General features: G+C 40.0%; 1 protein-coding gene across 1 annotated transcript in view; it reads left to right on the top strand.

Annotated features, from left to right (window-relative positions):
• The window catches only part of LOC124284353, a 166157-nt gene that overhangs the window by 17221 nt on the left and 128012 nt on the right, over positions 1-20924 (top strand). Inside the window, 10 exon segments of the mRNA XM_046720439.1 lie at positions 1151-1247; positions 5852-5939; positions 6641-6872; positions 7876-7927; positions 7929-8017; positions 13987-14112; positions 15767-15836; positions 16979-17100; positions 19278-19394; positions 19959-20171. Coding sequence (XP_046576395.1) covers positions 1151-1247; positions 5852-5939; positions 6641-6872; positions 7876-7927; positions 7929-8017; positions 13987-14112; positions 15767-15836; positions 16979-17100; positions 19278-19394; positions 19959-20171 — 1206 coding nt within the window.

Below are 20924 nucleotides of genomic sequence, written 5' to 3'. Positions count from 1 at the left end.
GTTCTGTTTCCAATGGATAAGCCGTCTGTCTGTCCGTCCGTCCGTAAACATTTTGTTTCCGGAGCATAACTCCAACACCGTTCAATATTTTTGAACAAAATTTGGGAGATATATCAAACAAAACCTAATGTGGTGCCTTTTGCTATTTACAGATTTTTGTCATTTTTATTTTTCTCGGTTACCATGGAAACGTTTTGGACTTACGTCTTAAAGGGAGGGGTGGGCTTCGTTTCCGGAGCATAACTCAGAAACCGTTCTGTAGTTTTCTGCAAAACTTGGTAGATGTATCAAACAGAACCTAAAGTGGTGCCTTTTGCTATTTACAGAATTTTGTGATTTATTATTTTCTTGGTTTCCATGGAAACAATTCGGACTTAGTCTAAAAAATTAGGGGTGGGTTTCGTTTCCAGAGCACAACTTGAAAAGCGTTCAATATCTTTCAACAGAACTTGGCAGATATATGAGACAGATCTTGAAGTGGTGCCTTTTGCTATTTACAGATTTTTGTCATTTTTATTTTTCTCTGTTTCCATGGAAACAATTTGGACTTAGTCTCAAAAGGGAGGGGTTGGTTTCGTTTCCGGAGCACAACTCAAAAACTTCTTAATATCTTTCAGTAAAACTTGGCAGATATGTGAGGCAAATCTTGAGGTGGTGCCTTTTGCTATTTGCAGATTTTTGTCATTTATGTTTTTCATCATTTCCATGGAAACGATTTGCACTTAGTCTACAATCAAGCTGGACTTTAAGTAACTGTCAGATGATTTGTTCTTTCAGAAATGTAGGGGCCGGGGGGATATGTCATCTTCTGATGACTCTTGGGTTTTTTTGTAAGCCAATATGCCATTTTCCATTTATAAGCCTGTGCATCCACAGGCCATATGCTTGTTTTCCCATATGTAAACAGAGACCATATAATAGATATTATATTATATGGTCTCTGGTGTAAGCCAATGTCCCTATTATTCACATAAAAGCCCATGTCCCTGTCTCCTGTGTATAAGTCCTGGATGTGTTTGCTGTTGTAGAAGGCACAGATCGGGGTGGCATAGAGGTATTGTTAGCTACATATTACTGTTAGTAATATCTTTAAAATCTTTTGATGGTAATCTGCCAATGCCATTTTCTAACCATGTCTATTATGTTTCAGGACAATGTGATTGTCCAACAGAATGTGCAGCCAGCTGTGCAGCAGGACAATACTATCATGTCTCGGGAACATGCGTAACCTGTCCACAGGGCTCATAGTAAGTACACTTTGCTCTTTTGGCATGGTTTTACAATGTGTTACAAAGTGTTACAAGGTGTTACAGCACCAGTATATCACAGTGTTGTAACTGAATCAGTCAGATATCAGGCTTATATACATGAGACACTGACAGACCTGTTTTCATCAGCACATAGTAATAACTAGAGGTGACTATTGAGGGTGAAACAACTATTGCGATAGTCTATTGCGACCAACAATAGTTTTTTCTCCTTGAATTGTCTCATTTGAGGTCATTTCCCAAATGAACGTATAGTATATATGAACTAAAAACAAGTTAAAGTAGTTTCAGTCAATTTAATAACTGACAAGAAGCTTGAAACCCAGATTAGGTAAACAGTTAAAACATAAACTCAGTGAAGCTGCAAGTCTGCAATCTAAATCAAAGTGAACAAATCTAGTACTTCCTGTAATTTGCACTGCGCATTTAACATTGGAAGTCAATTACTAAGTTATCTATAGTCACACATACTATCGATGCATCAATAGTTATTCGTTTCTACCATCGATTAATTGCTATCGGAGACTCAACAATTGCGATGCATCGATAGTTCGATGTATCGTTACAGCCCTAGTAATAACAGCAGTTATTGCCCACTTACTGATTATACCATTGTTTAACTGTATTAGCATCACATGCAGATGGGGCTATTGGTTTGATAATGTGTTTTGAAATACACTCATTGCTAATTGTAACATTCTATAACACAGACTTGTTGAAGGATCAATATATACAGTGTTACTTTTGTCGAATTAGGGTTGGACATGAGTAGGTCACTTGGGATTCAAAGTTTAATGGGGGATTGAGAAGAAATGGGTGCATTTAAGCATTGGCATGTAACACAGTTATGTTTGTCAAGTTTTTTACCTTTTGCATAGAGATTGATTACATCATATTCAATTTCTAATTCCACAGGTTAATGATGCTGGTAGTTAAACATGTTTGATAACATTTCATATTCAATTTCTAATTCCCCACATGGGCACAATTAGGCCAGTTTCTGATGCTGGTATGTTGCTGGAATATTGCTAAAAGTTCAGTCAGTGTTCATTTCTCATGTTTGCTGAAATTAAAACATTCCTCAGGTGCTAATCATAAAACATATCATCATCATGATGCATATTTCATCATCATGCCATATTAAAATGGACTCCGTCCGTGCACTTTTAAAGGTCTAAAACCGTTTATTTCATCACAAACTTGGCAGATAGATCAACAAGTTTCATTTGACTTTGGTGATAGTGCTATTTTTGGAGCAATGAACTTTAAAAACCTTTCAATACTCTCCTGCCACTTTTCTATAAATTTGACATAATCATAACCCGTCATAATCATGAAGAGTATTTTTGCCAGATATTGATGACTTCTTCCAAATGTGGTTTAACATAGTCACATATTTGTTTTGTATATTTTAAAAAAAATGTGATTTGAAAGCTTTCCTCCTGGCCCCAGAAGCTTCCCATTACAAGTTTACCCATGACCTTGGCACTCTATTTCAAGGAACTTTAAACCTTGAAAAGGTGTTGCTTCCAGGTTATGTAATCGAAGTCAGCTCATCCTGCTGAAATAAGATGATTGCTTTACAAATCAAATAGTCTGACTGTGTATTTATGACATGCTTAACAACCTTCAAGTTTGTCTGCCTGGAGCTGGTTGCCTGTTTTAGTAGGGTAAACAGGCCAATAAACTTTCTAGACCATGAAACGTTACAGTAACACAAGAATAATGTGTATATCAAGTTATTGTCCTGGAGAGTAGGTTTATTTACCTGTCCTTGGCACTGTCAATATAACCTTATCAGTATCAGTCTTGAGGTCATGTAAATGTAATTTAGGATGACCAAGAGAGCGTCACCTATTGTGAATAAGGGGCATGGGTGGCCCAACCACAAGAGGTGCTTCATTTTGCTGCGCACAATTTTGTCCGTTGGGCACACCAGATATCTATGATCATAGGTTTGAATCTTGATTCACCCAAATTAGTTTTTTAGTTTTTTTGGTCAGCACCTTATTTGGCTTATCTTGAACCAAAGTAGTAGGTCTAGCACTACACACTGGATATATTTGGTCAAAGCAGCATTAAACCCAACTTACTCACTCACAATTTCTTTGATTTTATATTTCAATGATTTAAATATATCTATGTGACTTTGCATAGCATATATAGAGAAACATGAGTATAGGGCAATATTTTCAATTCGCCACCGATTTCCTGTTCATGAGGAATAGTATGTTGGCATGCCATTTGCAATGCTGTTGTGTTAATAAATGTATAAAAGTGCACTAAATCCATTGGTGCAGATCTAATTCTGCTGTACTCAAAGCAGAGAACTGATGTTAATTCAAAGCTGATTCTAGCATTACCTTGCCAGATTGTTTTATGAAGGGCGGTGGGGTAACCTAGTGGTTAAAGCGTTGGCTCGTCACGCCGAAGACCCGGGTTCGAATCCCCTGATGGATACATTGTGTGAAGCCCATTTCTGGTGTCCCCCGCCGTGATGTTGCTGGAATATTGCTAAAAGCGGCGTAAAACTAAACTCAGTCAGTCAGTCAGTTTTATGAAGCTTTTTAACCTCAAAACTGATCCTTTGATAACCTCTACCTGTCAAAGCAGTCTGTGTGTTCATTGTGCAAAATTTATGCTGGTCCTGTGGTCCCTGGCTAGTACAAATTCATCAGGACCACTAAATGATACATTTGCAGTGGTCCTGGTGGCCAGTGAATTTTGTATTGGTAGTTAAGTAAATCTACGAATGTTATGTTCGACCAGTGAAGTACAGACAGGACCACTAATTATTGTCCACGCACTGGTCCTGTGGTCTAGTGTGAAATATTGAAAGGTTTCTTTCCCTGGTGTTACTTCAGAACTGAATTTCTGATGTCTCCCATGTTGCCTCATTGCATAAGACAACTTATTGATTCCTTGTCAACACTTAGTTAATTGACATACACATTCTTTCATTCCTCAACAGATGTGAAGTCTTCATTATGTCAGAGTGCGTGTTTCTTCTGTCTGATAGCCTTACTATCAGCCCTGATTAATCAAAGTACTCTCGTAGTTTATGCATTAGTCTTCACTGTGAACTATTTCTTCATCATTGCCATTTCACTTGATGTTGTTATGTGGTTCTGTACAAAATACACATACAAGATGAGAGATTGGAATGTGTTGCTGGTGCAGGTGTTGAGGGTGACCATTTTCCATGTTTTTGTTTATCAGTAATTAGTATATATAATTTAGTATGTGGAGTTGGTCCCTGCCTGGCACTCGCATTAATGGGTACAACAAGGACTGGTCGGCTCGGAGTCAGTATAATGTGTCTGAGGGGGTATTCATGCTTCACCGCGGCATGGTATTCTCCGTGGGCTAGCACTATAAAACCTGCTTAAGTCTGGGCTAGTACAAGCAGCCGCACATACACATACACACGCATGCATGTCGTCATATGAGCGAAATATTCTCGAGGACGACGTTACACCCAATTTCACTTCACCTAGTATGTGGAATTAGTATATATAATTTAGTATGTCTGTTCTGATTAATAACTTGACTGGTCTGAAATGAAAATATGTTGTGTATATGAATATTTATTATGTCGTTCAGCAGAACATTGCTTCAGTAGCAAGACTTTAATTCTATATTCATGATATCTCTTTGATAAAAATGGGTCTGGTTATAAAGGTACATTTATGCACACATGGGTTCTAAAATATAAAGGTACATTAATGTGCACATGGGTTCTACAAACAATATTTGTAATCTGTTATAAATAATTACATTTCATTGTATAATAGGAGCGGTGGGGTAGCATAGTGGGTAAAACGTTGGCTCGTCACGCCAAAGACCCGGGTTCGATTCCCCACATGGGTACAATGTGTGAAGCCCATTTCTGGTGTCGCCCACCTGATGTTGCTGGAATATTGATAAAAGCGGCGTAAAACCAAACTCACTCACTCACTCATTGTATAATACATTAGTTGATGAAAAGGTTGTATTTTGGTTTACACCCTTCAATCAGACATTTTTGTGTTTTTTCCATTCAAGAAGCTATCGGTTTTGTCTGCAAAAGCATCCAAAGTGTCCTCTACCATGTAATATTTTTTGTGAGTTTGCACATGATACAGATTTCCAGTAGTCTGTCTGTTAAACCAGTGTTCATATGTGTAGGAACAACTCCTGTTTACATTTTGGCCCTTAGGCCAAGAAGGTTCATGCTTCAGTGAACTATTGCCAAGTTAAAGATAGTTCTTTAAAAATTCATAATAGGTGTTTTTGATCTGAATAGGCAGCACTTTACTATACCAGGTCTTGTCTTTCTTAGGTTTTTGCAATAGCTGAATTATTTACAACGCATTTGACCAGAACCTTTGTTCATCACATGAAGGACGGTGGATAGCCTAGTGGCTTAAGCGTTCGATTGTCACGCCAAAGGCCTGGATTCCCCACATGAGTACAATGTATGAAGCCCATTTTCTGGTGTCCCTGTCTAGAAATTGCTGGAATGTTGCTAAAAGCAGCATAAAACCCAACTCACTCACTCACTCACTCACTCACTCATCACATGTACTTGTTCCCCTCGTCAGCTGCCCAGCAGGAAGTAGTACAGCTAAGGCGTGTCCTGCCGGAACATTCAACGATGGCACTGGGAAGGAGGCAGAAAGTGACTGTCAGGTAATACGGAGAAGTTATCTCCCTTTAAAGCAAGGTCAAGGTGGGATAAGGATTATATTTTATAATATGATAATAATAGTTTGTCCTTTTCCCACATCCATGTTTTAGACATGTAGATGTAAGGTTCAATATGTTTAAATATGATTTTATGAATGATGACGTAATGATGAGGTTAAACAAGATGACACTAACAGTTCATCTTCTCTCATGAGCAGTGATGAACTAGGCCCAAGTTTTATAAAATCAACCTCTTTTACTCACCTTAGTCCGAGATCTGTTCCTGATCAAGCCCTGAACTTAATAGTATATGAAAGAATGAAAAGCCATTTGCCAGTCATATGGATAAGTAACATTTATGTCTATGATTTAAATATTATTTTATTGTCAAATTGTCCAAAGAGAACATGCGCTGACCATTGTCCATACAACATTGTCTTACATTTCCTCTCTTTTTGACGATATACCTGTCCAGCTATATTCATTCTGTTTGGGAGCGGTGGGGTTGTCTAATGAGTTAAGCATCTGCTCGTCACGCTGAAGACCTTGTTCAATTCCCAACATGGGTACAATATGTGAAGCCCATTTCTGGTGTCCCCCACTGTGATGTTGTTGGAATATTGCTAAAAGCGGCATAAAAACATGCTTACTCACTCACCCATTCTATTTCGTAACACTTTTCTTCTCTGACATTCTTCATGTAGGACTGTCCACAAGGGAAGTACACAGATGTTGCTGGTTCAACAAGCTGCAAATCCTGCCCTGCTGGAAAGTCCTGCCCCACCATCAAGACCTCAACTCCGGCAGACTGCGGCAATGGCCAGTACTCACTAGGGGGCAGCACAGGCTGCACACCTTGTCCAATTGGATCAAAGTGTGTTGCCAAAGACCAGGGTCCTGTTCCATGTGATGATGGCGACTATACATCAACCACAGGTTCGTTGAATAAAATGCTCAAAATGTTCAAATTTCAAGAAATATTTAAACAATGATGAAACTCAACCGTCTTTTATTGGGGAGGGGAAGGGAGGCTATGGCAAAAAAAATTGGAGCTCCCAAGCTCATGAATATGCAGAGCCACTTAGAAAGTGGTCAGATGAAACATATTATATATTTGGATTACGCTTTCACAGTAAAGTACAGATTCTAGTACTTGCAGGTTATGTCCATGCTGGGATTTGAACCCACACTTACAGCCAGCACCCAAAGTCAGCCATCTAACTCACTCTACTAGAATTACTAGAAGTGTAAACCCAAATACTACATATGTTACTGTCAGTTTGTCTGTTTCCACTGATCATTGCTTTGAACCCAGATTCAACTCTATATTGATCCTTGGTACTCAGAGGTTACTAAGGCTCAGACCATTGTTTTATTGAATTATAATCTGGCTCAGACCATTGTTTGTATTGAATTGTAAACTGCAAGCACATTATTAGCATTTCAATGTTATTCAGTCATTGCCCTCTGCAGCCAAGAAATCTAAAAATAACTCAAAGCATTCATTTAAGATTTTCTATGAAAACTGATTACTTTATATCCTTTTTGTCCCTATATTTGATATATAGTACCAATAGATGAGGTCAATTGCATGACACAGCTAGTCTCAAGGGATAATGACATCCCCACTGACATGAATAAAGGATAAAATATTGCCTATAAATGTGTTTTTAGTGATAAAATATTACCAATGTCACTTATATTTTCATGTGAAATGTGATGTAACTGAGTGTGTAAGATCTTGATCACTGCCTCAATAACTTGTTATCATACAAAGGTGAGTGAGAAATGACAGTGTTATTTCATGTCATTTTGTGCCCCTGATATTATGTTAATGGCAATGTTACTGATAAAACTGTAAATTTTGTCTGGTCAAATGAGAATATTGCTTTATTTAACTGTGTGGACATGTATTTGTGATGTGCATGTCTTGTTTTAGGTCAGACATCATGTCAGAAGTGCCCCGCAGGAAAGGAGTGCCCCAGTCGGGGCACCTGTTTCCTGTAAGGCAGGGTTCTACAGTGCAAATGGTGAGGGGGCGTGTCACCCATGTCCTCCTGGGCAGTATGCAGCTGCAGCAGGTCAGTAGATTCCTTGTTCCTTATTCTAGTCATTTTCATTCATCTGAGAACACTGCTAAATGGCAGATTAAGATGTAATATATAATGGAATTGGTGCTTAATGTTGTAAAAATACTGTGAAACTTTGTCATAACTCTTATTCCTGAATAATTTATTTATGAATAACTTATACCTTATGGTCAAGGTAGGGTCCTTTATTGCAGTACTGTTGGTTTTTTAACAACATGTATAATGCAGACAAAGTTGCTCTCTCATATACAGTGAAACCTGCCAACACTGGCACCTGTCTAATCCGGCACACTGTCAAAACTGGCATAAAGTTTTGGTCCCGCCATTTTACAACGATATTATGATCATTAAAACATTGTCTAATCCGGCACCTGTCTATTCCGTATTCTGGCACGACTTTCCGGTCCCTACAAGCAATTGTAACTGTAACTAACACAGTCCTAAACCAGCATTGGTATGAGCAGTCCAATCAAGGACCCATAATCCTGCGCTGGTGAATCAAACGCTTGTAGGATTACCACAGTTATGCTTTACAAACACTGGGGGATTGTATTAACTGTTTTCAAGTGAGGGACATGTGTCAGAGAATAAATAAATAGGCATTGGTTTTATTGACTTGTCCATCACTTTGTGTGTCATGATGAGATAAAGAGACTGACCAGTGTAAATGGCAGCCATGTTAGAAAATGATTGTCACTGGCTAATCCGGCATCCTGTCTAAACCGGCATTTTATTTCGGTCCCGTGGGGTGCCGGTTTAGACAGGTTTCACTGTATATATTTTTGCAGCAGAAACTGCCTAATATTGTTCCAAGTGATTGAAAGTTGCATCTGTAAACTTGTTCAAATATCCTTTTATGGTTTTAATTAATCACCAATATTGGCTCATGTTGCACTATTTATATATTGAGAACTACAGAGTCTATACTATTGCAGTGCCAAAGGGGCTTCGACTTATAGCAGAGTCTCTGTAATATACATTATAGTCTCTGTTTAAGGGCGGTGGGGTAGCCTAGTGGTTAAAGTGTTCGCTCGTCACGCCAAAGACCCGGGTTCGATTCCCCACATGGGCACAATGTGTGAAGCCCATTTCTGGTGTCCCCAGCCGTCATATTGCTGGAATATTGCTAAAAGCGTGAAAACTAAACTCAGTCAGTCAGTCAGTCAGTCTCTGTTTAAAGAGGGTTCCCTGTGTACATGTATTTTTTCTTATATATTCATGATATTCATTATACCATAAACCCATGAATGTGTGATCAATGTATATTTCTTGAAGTTAGAAATGACAGTATTATTCTTTTAATGAATTGTTGGTATTCACTGCCCATGTCTGCGGACATATATTCCATGTATATCAGCTGTTCAGTCACTAATTTAAAAAGTTATTGTTTCTTCTTTAGTCATCTCAGAAGAATTAAATAATTGTAAATTTTTCCTTATCCTGACTCATGCTCTTTTGCTTGTCTTCTTCTTCTTACGAACATAGTGGAACACTTGTATCTCCTTATTTGAAGCTCCCTTCAAAATAAAATCACTAATTGGTACTCACCACGAGTTGCTCCCCTTTGTCTCCCCTGGCGGGAAAGGTGTCGCCACCCTCTGGCCATGTGCTCCACTCTCTCCTTCTTCGCCCAGTGAGCAGGATGTGAGAGCGCCTTGTGTCTCCTTACACACATATCCTTTGATAATCTCTTAGTTTTTACCTCTCATAGGTTACTATAGAGGTATAGCTAGTATCCTTTACTATTTGTATTGATTAATTATCGTATTTCTACTGTTTATTCACGTGTATTCGTGATTGTTCAGCTAGCTTTACGTTCATGAAAATCTGCACGATTTGTAGATTACGCTTTTCTGCCTCCGATCCACATGTAATATGCCCTAGTTGTTCTACGCCGTGTCGCGTTTAATTCACGCTTGCAGTTACTGCATTAATTTATCTCATTCTGCATTTAATAAATATCATCTTTATGCGTCTTAAGGCGCGCTGCAGATAGATCACGCAAACAAGGGCAAAACATGGCAGAGAGTCCAGATATTCCTTCCAGTCAGCTGCTAGCGATCGACCCTCTCCCGTCTGGTGTTCTGCTAGAGACCCCTGCGGCAGAGGAACGTGGGACGCAGTCCGTTACCTCGAAGAAACGACCGGCCTCCCCAGACATCCCGTCATTGCAGACTAAGTCTAAGAGGGCCTCATCGTCGTCTCAACGCAGATTGAGGACACCCAGGGCAGCGCAGACTTCCAAAGGGAAATCTACGAAGACAGCAAGAACTTTCTCAGCCGAGATCGTTCCAGCAGCAGAGTTGGGCCTCTACGATGATCAGCCGATAATCATCCCCGACTTACGGCAGAAGAAGCGACCGGTGTCAGCGACTGTGACTTCTGCAGAGATCTCCATGCAGCCTGATGCCTCTACACCGGCGTCCAGACGCCATTGATGTGAACCCCATCGCAGAAAAGGCGCCGACAACTTCGCTCACAGATCATCCCAGAAGACATGATGCGGCAGATTATGAACATCATGGAGGACCACTACAAACTGCGCAAGCGAAGGTCCGAACCAGCGAAGGCTCCAACGTGACAGCACCCCAGAGGCACCCCCGTCAACGTAGCAGCCAAGACGATGTCACCTTCGCTGGAAGTCCCGCACCACCTTGGACGAAGGACCTAGATGTACAGCCTTCAGCGAAGGCCTTCGCGAAGAGATCATCACCATCTTCGATTTCATCTCTAGATATGGACTCAGACCATCAGACATCACGGAAGCCTTCGCGAAGGTCATATCATCATCGATCCCCGGACCGACGCCAAATGAAGCTTCGCGAAGGCATTCGCGGCGGACATATGATTCCAGATCTTCATCGTCTAGAAGAACATCGAGGGACTGCCGAAGAGCTTCGCGAAGCTATCAACATTCACCTCACAAGTCTCCGAAGATCATCCCATAGACGATCTCCACTCCGCTTCATCACCAGGTCGATCACCCATCAGATCTCCACATAGAGCGCACAAGTCAACTAGATCGCCACAAACCTCATCAGATATACAGACAGCTACACGCAGTCCCGAAGAGCATCTACAATTTATTAATGATGATGGTTTTGAGGATGATGGAGGAATCATATTTTCTGATGCAGAGATACGGTATTGGATGGTCAATAACCTAGATCTCACATCACCATCTAAAAGTGGCAATACAGCTCAGACGTATTTGATGAAGGAAGATGATCCAGATGCAATCACTCTACCCCCGATCGACCCGATTAAGCGGCAGTGCCACAGAATCTAGATGCAGCTTTCCAGAAAGCTACGAAAGTTCAGATACCACATCTGCCCAACTTTCAAGCCAAGAAGTTCTCCACGATAACATGGACTCCTTCTACAAGGCCCAGGACATCGATGAGAACTATAAGATCATCAGCGATGTAAAGAACAAGATTTACAAGATGGATGATCGCAAGTTGGCTCATATAGAAACCATGACGAGACGTATGTTCTTTGGGTTAAATAGATCTAGGACGATCAATGAGACTCTTATTACTAGATTCCGGGATTCCACGACGGAAGATGATAGAATGATTTATTCTGCCTTACTTATGCAAAAGAAAGATCAGCAGTTTTTAACGGATCATCTTACATCTGTTTCAGCAGCACTGACCTTAGCTCGTCGTCAAGGCCTCCTCGCCTCCTGTAATTGGGGGGAGAACTTTACAGCCCCACTTTATACAGCCCCGTGGTCGACAACATCCATCTTTGACGGAGAAATCGACAAGGTCGCCAAGGAAGTCTCTAAGGATTCCAGGGAAGTCCTTATGATTAGATCGATGGACACACTAGCCAGCGTCATTCGTCCAGACTTCACAAAGATACTCAGGCAGATCTAAGTTCACGGGCCTACAAAGAGCAAGAGACAGGAAGATAGCCAGCTCTAGAGGTAAAGATTCTTTTCAAATCGCCCATATGGCAACTATAGAGGAGGATCAGGAAGAGGCAGGACACCCAGAGGTTCCCGCAATTATAGACGCTGAAACACAGGTTCGGAACGACTGGAGTCTTCCACCCCCAGCCGTTCCAGTACAACCAGCTCAAGTGGGTGGACGCCTCCAACTACACTGGGAAAACTGGGGAATACTGCAAGACCCTTACGTCTCCAACATTATTCAACACGGATTTCGTGATCCCTCTACAGGACAAGCCTCCGCTGACAATCAAACCCCCAAGTTCGATTTACACAAGCTAACAACTACCAAAGATAAAGAGGCTGTTTCATCACTCCTATCCAAACAGGCCATAGAAGTAATAGATCAAGCAAACGTCGAACCAGGTTTCTACTCCCCAGTTTTCCTAGTTCCCAAGAAAAACTCCACGGAGAAATACAGACTCATCTACAACATGAGCTTTTTCAACAAGAACTATCTACGCAAAACCACCACGAAGTTTCTCAAGATGATGATACATTTACCTCAGTTACGCCAGATGATTCGTCCTATGGACTACATGGGCAGCATAGATCTACAGGATGCCTACTTGCACATCCCCATTCATCCCGATTCCAGGAAATACCTACGATTTACTCTAGAAGGGCTACATTACCAGTGGAAAGTACTCCCATTCGAATATCATCAGCCCCTGGCTATTCAATGCGAGGATAACGAAACCGATTATCAAATTTCTACATCGTCAAAGGGCTACGAGAGTGCGTTTACCTCGACGACGGGATACAAGTAGATCAAGATCCACTGCGTCTCAAACTACAGTTAAAAGTTTATTTACGAAAAACAAGGAGAAGATTTCTCAACGCTTATTCATCCCATTATAAGCCTCTGAATCAAACAGAAGTGTCACGGACCACAATATCTATTTGGATAAGGACTGTCATTCTCCGTGCCTACAAAGGCAGCAGGCTTGGACCCACCAACAGCATCAAATCCACATGAGATCAGGGCACTGGCCTCTACCCTCTCGCCCTACACGGTAACTGTTCCTTGAACACGATTATGGAAGGATGCTATTGGAAATCTAACATGGTATTTGCTAATCACTACCTAAGAGACATCACTACAGAAGATGTCTCTGGCATTCACCATTTCGGACCACTGGTCCCTCGCTCAGCAACTGACAGTCCCTCGTGAGGCGTTAAAATATTAGCCTCACAAGATTAATATGTATTTTATACATACTCATCTAGCTTATAACTCTAAGGAGTTTTAGGGCTATGTATATATGTTCAGCTTAAGTATTCAACCTTAAGCATATACTTGGATATAGTCAATTTCAGTGCCTCTATCAGAGTCACCTATATATATATATATATAATATATGTATTGTTCAATATATTCATAATGTAATTCCCTTTAATGGCTTTATATAACCTATGGTTTTCTTTATACAGGAAACATCCTAAATCTAAGCCTTCATGAAGTTCCCCTGTAGGGGATATTACAGTATATCTATACAAAATCACTAATTATAAATCCAAAGTATTCTGTTACCCACCTCCGTTCCGTGGGATGCTACAAGCAAAGAGCATGAGTCAGGATAAGGAAAAATATGTAATTTTAGAGTAAAATTGATATTTTATACTTATCCTGACTCATGAGGTTAACCCTCCATCCTCCCACACATAACACTTTGGATTTCCCTGTAAATTCAAGTGTTGGGCTCGCTAAATCAGGAGAGAGTGGAGCACATGGCCAGAGGGGTGGCGACACCTTTCCCGCCAGGGGGAGACAAAGGGGAGCAACTCGTGGTGAGTACCAATTAGTGATTTTATTTTGAAGGGAGCTTCAAATAAGGAGATACAAGTGTTCCACTATGTTCGCAAGAAGAAGAAGACAAGCAAAAGAGCATGAGTCAGGATAAGTATAAAATATCAATTTTACTCTAAAATTACATTTTCTTCTTCAATCATCTCAGAAGAATTAAATAATTGTAATTTGTAATAATTGTAATTATTCCAGGTCTGAGTTCTTGCTCCCCGTGCCCTGAAGGTCAGATGTGCCCTAATGCCACTGCAGTGCCCCAGGACTGTGACCCAGGTTACATTGCTGCACAAGGAAGTTCCAGTTGTACATTATGTGAAATAAGTGAGTGATGAGCCTACGTCTTCTAACATGCTTCAGAACATAGAAATGCTTCTTGTTGTCAGGCTTTGGGAGGCAGAACAAGAAACTAAATCATGTCATAATTTATGTGTCTACTTTTGTTAATGCATTTCGATGATTTGCTAAATTCAGTCATCTAGAAATCCTACATTTCCTTGGTGACACTGCCACAATTATATATACCGTATTTCCTCCGTTAGATGCTCAATTTCACTCCAACTCATTATCTGGCTTTTTCACTCATTATCTGGCTTTCAGTAATTGTCAGCCCATTTTAAACAGTGCATGTTATACAGTATGTGTCAGTGCATTAGGTAGGCATATCATGATGCTGTATAGAACGTTGGCTACATTATACACAGCAATCTAAATGCTAAGACAATCAGTACTCCCATCTTTTACCATGACATGAGTCAGCCAAGTCAGTGAGCATGACCACCTGATCTTGTTAGTCAAAGGCAAGCATGGTTTGCTGAAGACCAATTCTAACCAGACTCTTCACGGGTATGAGGTTCCATGACAAGGGACTGCCTCTGTGGTTTAGTGGTTAGAGCATCCGCTCGGAGAGCGGAAGGTTGCGGGTTCGATCCCCGACCGCGTCATACCAAAAGACGTTAAAATATGGTACTTGTTGGTCCCTGCCTGGCTCTCGGTATTAAGGACTGGTTGGCTCGGAATCAGTATAATGTGTCTGAGTGGGGTATTCATGCTTCACTGCAGCATGGTATCTCAGTGGGCTAGCACTATAAAACCAGCTTAAGTCCGGGCTAGTACAAGCAGGTGCACATACCCGTACACAAGCATGCACGTCGTCATATGAGCGAAATATTCTCAAGCCCGACGTTAAACCCAATTTCACCTCACCTCACCTCCATGACAAAGCAGTGTTTAATGACTATTGATACACTCATCACTTTCCTCATGTTTCATTCATATCAAAGTAGAAGTCATCCTCGATAATCTCCAGGGTACATGTTCCGATAAATCTCCACTATACCCTGGATGTATCTACGGCACGGCCCAATGATTTTATTACCTCCTTCTGCTGGCTCCGCATTCTCACAGTAGCCAATCAGATAAGCCGCCGTTACAACCGAGCTTGCCAGTGTCAACAAAGATAGCGTTTGCAGCCGCGAAAGTTTGTTTGCAGTGCGACTCAGGTTTGGGGGGAAACATACAGACAAATTGACAGGTCTGAAACCTTAAAAAAATAAGTGCAAGAACTCCTTCTACCTCTTTCAAAGTACCTCTGCCAATATAGTATTGTGTTGCCAAGTTTAATCGGTTAGATAATTTAAAAGCGAAAGTGAGTTGTGATTGGTACGCTCAACTTCCCAGCGTAGACTGCTGATAATGGAGATTTATCGGAACGTATACACTGGATATTATCGAGGATGAGTGGAAGTAAGTGTTAAGCTATTTCACTAATGACTTAATGGCTTACACTTACTTGAAAGGTATCAATGTAAAAGGTCAAGGACTTTTGCACTTTTTTAAGTGAAAACATCTGCCTGCTTTACCAAAGAAAGAAATCTACATTAAAGTTTTCTCATAATTCTCTTATGTCCAAGACTGGTTTCATGAATAGTTATAAATATTTTGGACATTTCTGTATATAATACTTTCCAATTTTCAGCCAAAGTTCCAGACTCAAACAAAGCGACCTGTGAACTTTGCCCTGCGGGAAAGAAATGCCTAAATCCAGCGTAAGTTTCTAAATTTTTACAAGAAAATGAAAGCAGACAAAATGTATCAAAGAAACATCTTGCATCAAACATAAGTCAGTAAAACAAGCAACTGTTGAAACTTTAATCGTTCAGCACAAACAAGCTTTCTATCATCATAGGAGATGTGGGGTATAGCCCTACATAGAACAATCAGTTATTGGGACTTTTTTTCTGGGACTTTTTTCTTAGCCAAAATTGGGACTTTTTATCCGTAACTTTTTTTCCTGGGCTTTCTTTCCAATCACCATATATATTTGATCACTGTCTGTGCAGATACAAGGTCTGGGTTAACAAGCACTTTGACTGGGCATGGGGTGACCATCACTGAGTTTAATACCCCATTGATTGTCCATGTTCCTTCAGGAGACAGTTGTATTTTGCCATCACCTGCCCTTGATAATGCCCCCTTATATCCAATATAACAAAACAGGGATATGCGTCTCTTTTGTAAAACATATGACCGTCAAATTTGCTGTTGAAAGCAAGTAAAAGTAATACATTCTATGCATTTGTATTTCCACTGGGGGGACCCGTGAAGATCCGGGGTAGAATAGGTCTTCAGCAACCCATGTGCTTGCCATAAAGAGGTGACTAACGGGATCGGGTGGTCAGTTTAGCTGACTTGGTTGACACATGTCATCGGTTCCCAATTGCGCAGATCGATGCTCATGCTGTTGATCACTGGATTTTCTGGTCCAGACTCGATTATTTACAGACCGCCGCCATATAGCTGGAATATTGCTGAGTGCGGCATAAAACTAAACTCACTCACTCACTTTTTCCACTGGTCACAACTAGGACAAAAATTCCACTTTTTAAAGTTTGTTTTGTGAAGCTAACTAGAACTCTGATCATGGTCTGTTGTCCGTTGTCAGTTATAGTATGTGTGAAAATGAGACGCGGGGAGCAATTACATGTTGATACTTGCTACTCAAAAGACGTTAAAGAAGATGGTTTATCATTTCCTGTTCTTCAACGTCTTTTTAAGTAGTACATGTCAGTATGCAAATAATATGGTGTTCGAATGAGTTCATCAAACTTGAGCGAAGGTCAAGTCCTGATGAATGTTGCTCACCTCTGCACAGGAAGTGTCCATTTACTAACTTTACCATTATTGACAGGTCATCGCCTGTGTCATGCTCGGCTGGCTACTACTCAGAGCAGGGCGATGGTGCCTGCACTCGCTGCCCCGCAGGAAGTTACTGCCCCACCACTACTGAAGCTCCAAAGGCCTGTCAAGCAGGTAAACAGTGAGTGAGTGAGTTTAGTTTTATGCCGCTTTTTGCAATATTCCAGCAATATTACGGCGGACCACAATTGTACTCTTATTGGGGAATCGAACCTGGGTCTTCGGTGTAACAAGCGAACGCTTTGAACCACTAGAGTACCCCTGCAGATATTGAAGTCCTTAAAGAAGTGCACTCTCAGGCTAACAAGTCTCTCAAATGACGTTATGCATGAGGTTAAATTAGTGTAGTTCTGTGTCTCATTAATTTCAGAGAAATAGAGATTAGTATAGGTCAGTGTTCAAAATAGTTTTCAAATTTTGCTATCCAGTCGGGCTAGCTATGCCTGAAAGTTTGAATTTGAATGTAAACATGGATTTCATCATTAAGCTGCAAATATGATGAACATTTTTACCAGGCCATAATCTTGCATGATGTGAAAGTGTATTATAACTTAACAAGTTGGAGAGAAAATTCACTAGCCAGTGACTGTGAATATTTACTTGCCCAACTTGATTTTTACTAGCCACGGGCTAGCGGGCCAGTAGCTTTTTCATACACTGGTGTAAGTTTATAGAGTTGAGAAGGGGATGAGAATAGAATGTCGATGATTGATTAATTAAATGTAACCTCTGGGATCTGTTAAAGAGACTACTGGTTGAAGCCTTTGAGTGATTGTATGGGATTTGACACTGCTGTTGTTCGTGTACAAATGTATTATGGACCTAAATAATATTGGGAGGTTGAGGAATAATCTTTGTAGAATTTGTTCCAGCCAGAGATCAGAATTGGTATCTTGTAAAGTCACCAATTTTAATTGTGACCAAGGTTTTCACATAAAGTTTATGTCAATGGCATTCAATCATGAAAATAATGTGAACTATTTGTCCATAATCACATAGAAGGACTTCAGTCTACCTGTCCTGTTCCAGGAAATCATGCACACATGAGTTGTATTGATTCCTCGTTGGTCCCAGTTCATTGATATATTATTGATAGCAAAACAACAACACGTTAGCGTGCACTACTTGTTGACATGAATCCACTAATCAAGATACTGGATCAAACAATTTATGTATCGGTTTACAAATTACACATTGGTGGCAGTGTTATTGATTTCAAGTTATATCTAGTAATTGTTTGCAGAGTTTACGTAACAAGACACCCATGATTTATGAAGGTAAATGGAATCGGGTCACTGTTTCTGTCAATGGTTGCGAACCCTCTCAGAGAAGAGGAATGAAGCTTGTTCATTTATTTTTACTGTTGACGGTTTTCAGGGTAGATGTATATTTTAATGTTGGATTAATAACACTATTTATAGATTAAGTATTTAAGTTGAAAATTATGTCTTGAATTTTAAGAGGTTTCAAAAACATGTAAAATGCTTTTTGATTGAACATGTTTTTAACCAGTTTTAGGTGAAATGGTTGGATTGGGTTTCTGGAAGCTGGAACCAAAAATTGTTTTTAAGGCCAGACCAATTTTATTTCTTGTTTTACGGATATTTGTCCTCAGAAAACCTAAAGGCAGAAGGGGGAAAAAAAATAAAATCACCAATCAAAGTAATATTCCTTCTAAATACTAAAAGTATTTTACTTTTGGCAATATATGAAGTGTATATGGGGCAAAAAAAATCTAAAAAAGTTTACTTGCAAGCTTACATTTTTGGCCAATAAAAACATTAGCATTTTATTTTTTGAGCGAGGAAAATTCATTTTTTATCTTATTCTTGAAATTACGACAGGCGGAGCCGTAAAACGAGGAATAAAATTGGTCTGGCCTAAGCATTCTGGTACCAGTGACTAAAAACAGATAAACAGATACAGTAAACTATGATTATAACAAGCTCAAAAAGGACTAAGTGTGGTTCATTCTAGCCATAGTTTTTATTGAACTAGATGGAAAGTGGCAAGGACTAACTAAACATTTTATCATATCCGTCAGTTTGTAAAATCAAGTTCATTACCAACATAGTTTAGTGTATATTGTCTTAGGTTGTAGGTGAGGGTTAAGAGCAAGCCATTAGAAATAAAAACAAAATTGTATGGATGTGTCTCAGTACCAGAAACCATAAACCAATATATGGTCTATGGCACTAATGGGTAACAGAGCCAACACCAAATGTCATCAACCAATTGTTGCCCACACTATTATATACAGACTGTTTGCCTAATGAATGATGGTGCTGCAGATCACTACTCTGCTGAGGGTGCCAGGCAGTGCCTACAGTGTCCAGCAGGTTATGGGTGTGCCACAGCTGCAGCTGTACCTGTCAAGTGTGCCGCTGGAAGCTTCAGTCCCGCAGCCTGTAAGTACTGGCTTGCTAGCATGTGAAGCCATGTGGCTTGTTCATTTGTATGTTTGTTCGTTCATTCGTTTGTTTTTTTTTTTGTTTGTTCATTCATTCGTTAAAGCCATGTGAAGCCATGTGACATCTTTGTTCATTAGTTCATTCCTTCATTCCTTCCTGTGTTCCTTCATTCCTTTCTTCCTTTGTCTGTTTGTTCGTTCCTTAAAGCCATGTGAAGCCATGTGACATGTTTGTTTTTTGTTCCTTTGTTCATTCATACATTCGTTTGTTTGTTTGTTCGTTCGTTAAACACCACATTCAGCAGTGCAAGTTCTAAGTGTCTAACTTAAGCCCTGCAGCAGCAAAAGGTTCAGTTAGGGAGGACAATAAGTGTAGCATTTGATTGTAATGTATAACATTTTGATTTTGTTCCACACTTTGGTATTATACAGGCATTTAAGTTCTCCCTTGTGACTCCAGCCATGAAATGTTGCTTAAGGTTGCTTGCAATTATGTTTACTCAGTCTAGTCTGATTCCATCCATATTTTATGGTTTAATTAACTTTCTCTCATTTTTTTCAGCCATGACCTGTGACCAGTGTACTGCCGGGAACTATTGCCCTGAGGGCTCGTTCGGTGAGATCCCATGTTCGCAGGGCTTCTTTGCGGACGTGGGAGCCAGCTCATGTACCTACTGTCCTGCAGGGAAGTGGTGCTCCACAAGTGTCGCCACTGACTGTGCTGATGGGACATATTCTCTTGAAGGAGCTACTTCCTGTACACCCTGCCCACCAGGTTTGAAATAAGGGATCATTCATTGCTTCATAATGCTTTACTGCGACAGTACTGATATTCAGTACCTTTTATGCTCCCTTTCCCAGGCTTGGAGTAAAATGAGCATTAATGGGAGTTTGCAGTTTGGATTTTATGTCATGCCAATACAGTGAAGATTTGTACATAAAACGCTGGCTATAGTTATGTGTTTCAAACAATTCAGAATGGGTTTGAATTAGTATGTACCCGACTGATATAATTCAGTGTTTCAAATATATGAGAATGGGGTTAAATTAATATTTGAACATCCATAAACCTGATCTTTCATATTTAAATATATTTCATTTTGGGTACACATCTAAGGTATTTTGCAGACAGGGAAAATGCAGTTTTATCTTTCAATAGAACATACTTATACTGACACTCCACTTTATCAGAGTTATAGTTTTGATTGAAATGAGAGATTGCTGTTTTCAGGTGTTCAGGATGTATAAACCATTTTAAAAGTGTTTATGCCCAATGAAATATATGAATTCAAAATATCTAACATATCAGGAGATGCATATATTTTGGTACAGTTCATTTCGGTCCCCCATCTATTGTAAGCATATGACAAATCATATATACCCTGGATGTATTTCAGATATGTTTGTCTTCTTCTAGTACTAGTAGATCAGTGAAGATCTGTGTTAGAACTGATCTTCAGTAACCCATGCTTGTCGTATTAGGCAACTAACAGGATCAGGTGGTCAGGCTCGCTTACTTGGTTGACAC

The sequence above is a fragment of the Haliotis rubra genome, unplaced genomic scaffold (genome assembly GCF_003918875.1).
Source record: "Haliotis rubra isolate DU_JTF1 unplaced genomic scaffold, ASM391887v1 Scf334, whole genome shotgun sequence".
Taxonomy (NCBI): domain Eukaryota; kingdom Metazoa; phylum Mollusca; class Gastropoda; order Lepetellida; family Haliotidae; genus Haliotis; species Haliotis rubra.
The sequence above is the reverse complement of the archived record's forward strand: the minus strand, read 5'-3'. Positions and strand labels throughout refer to the sequence as shown.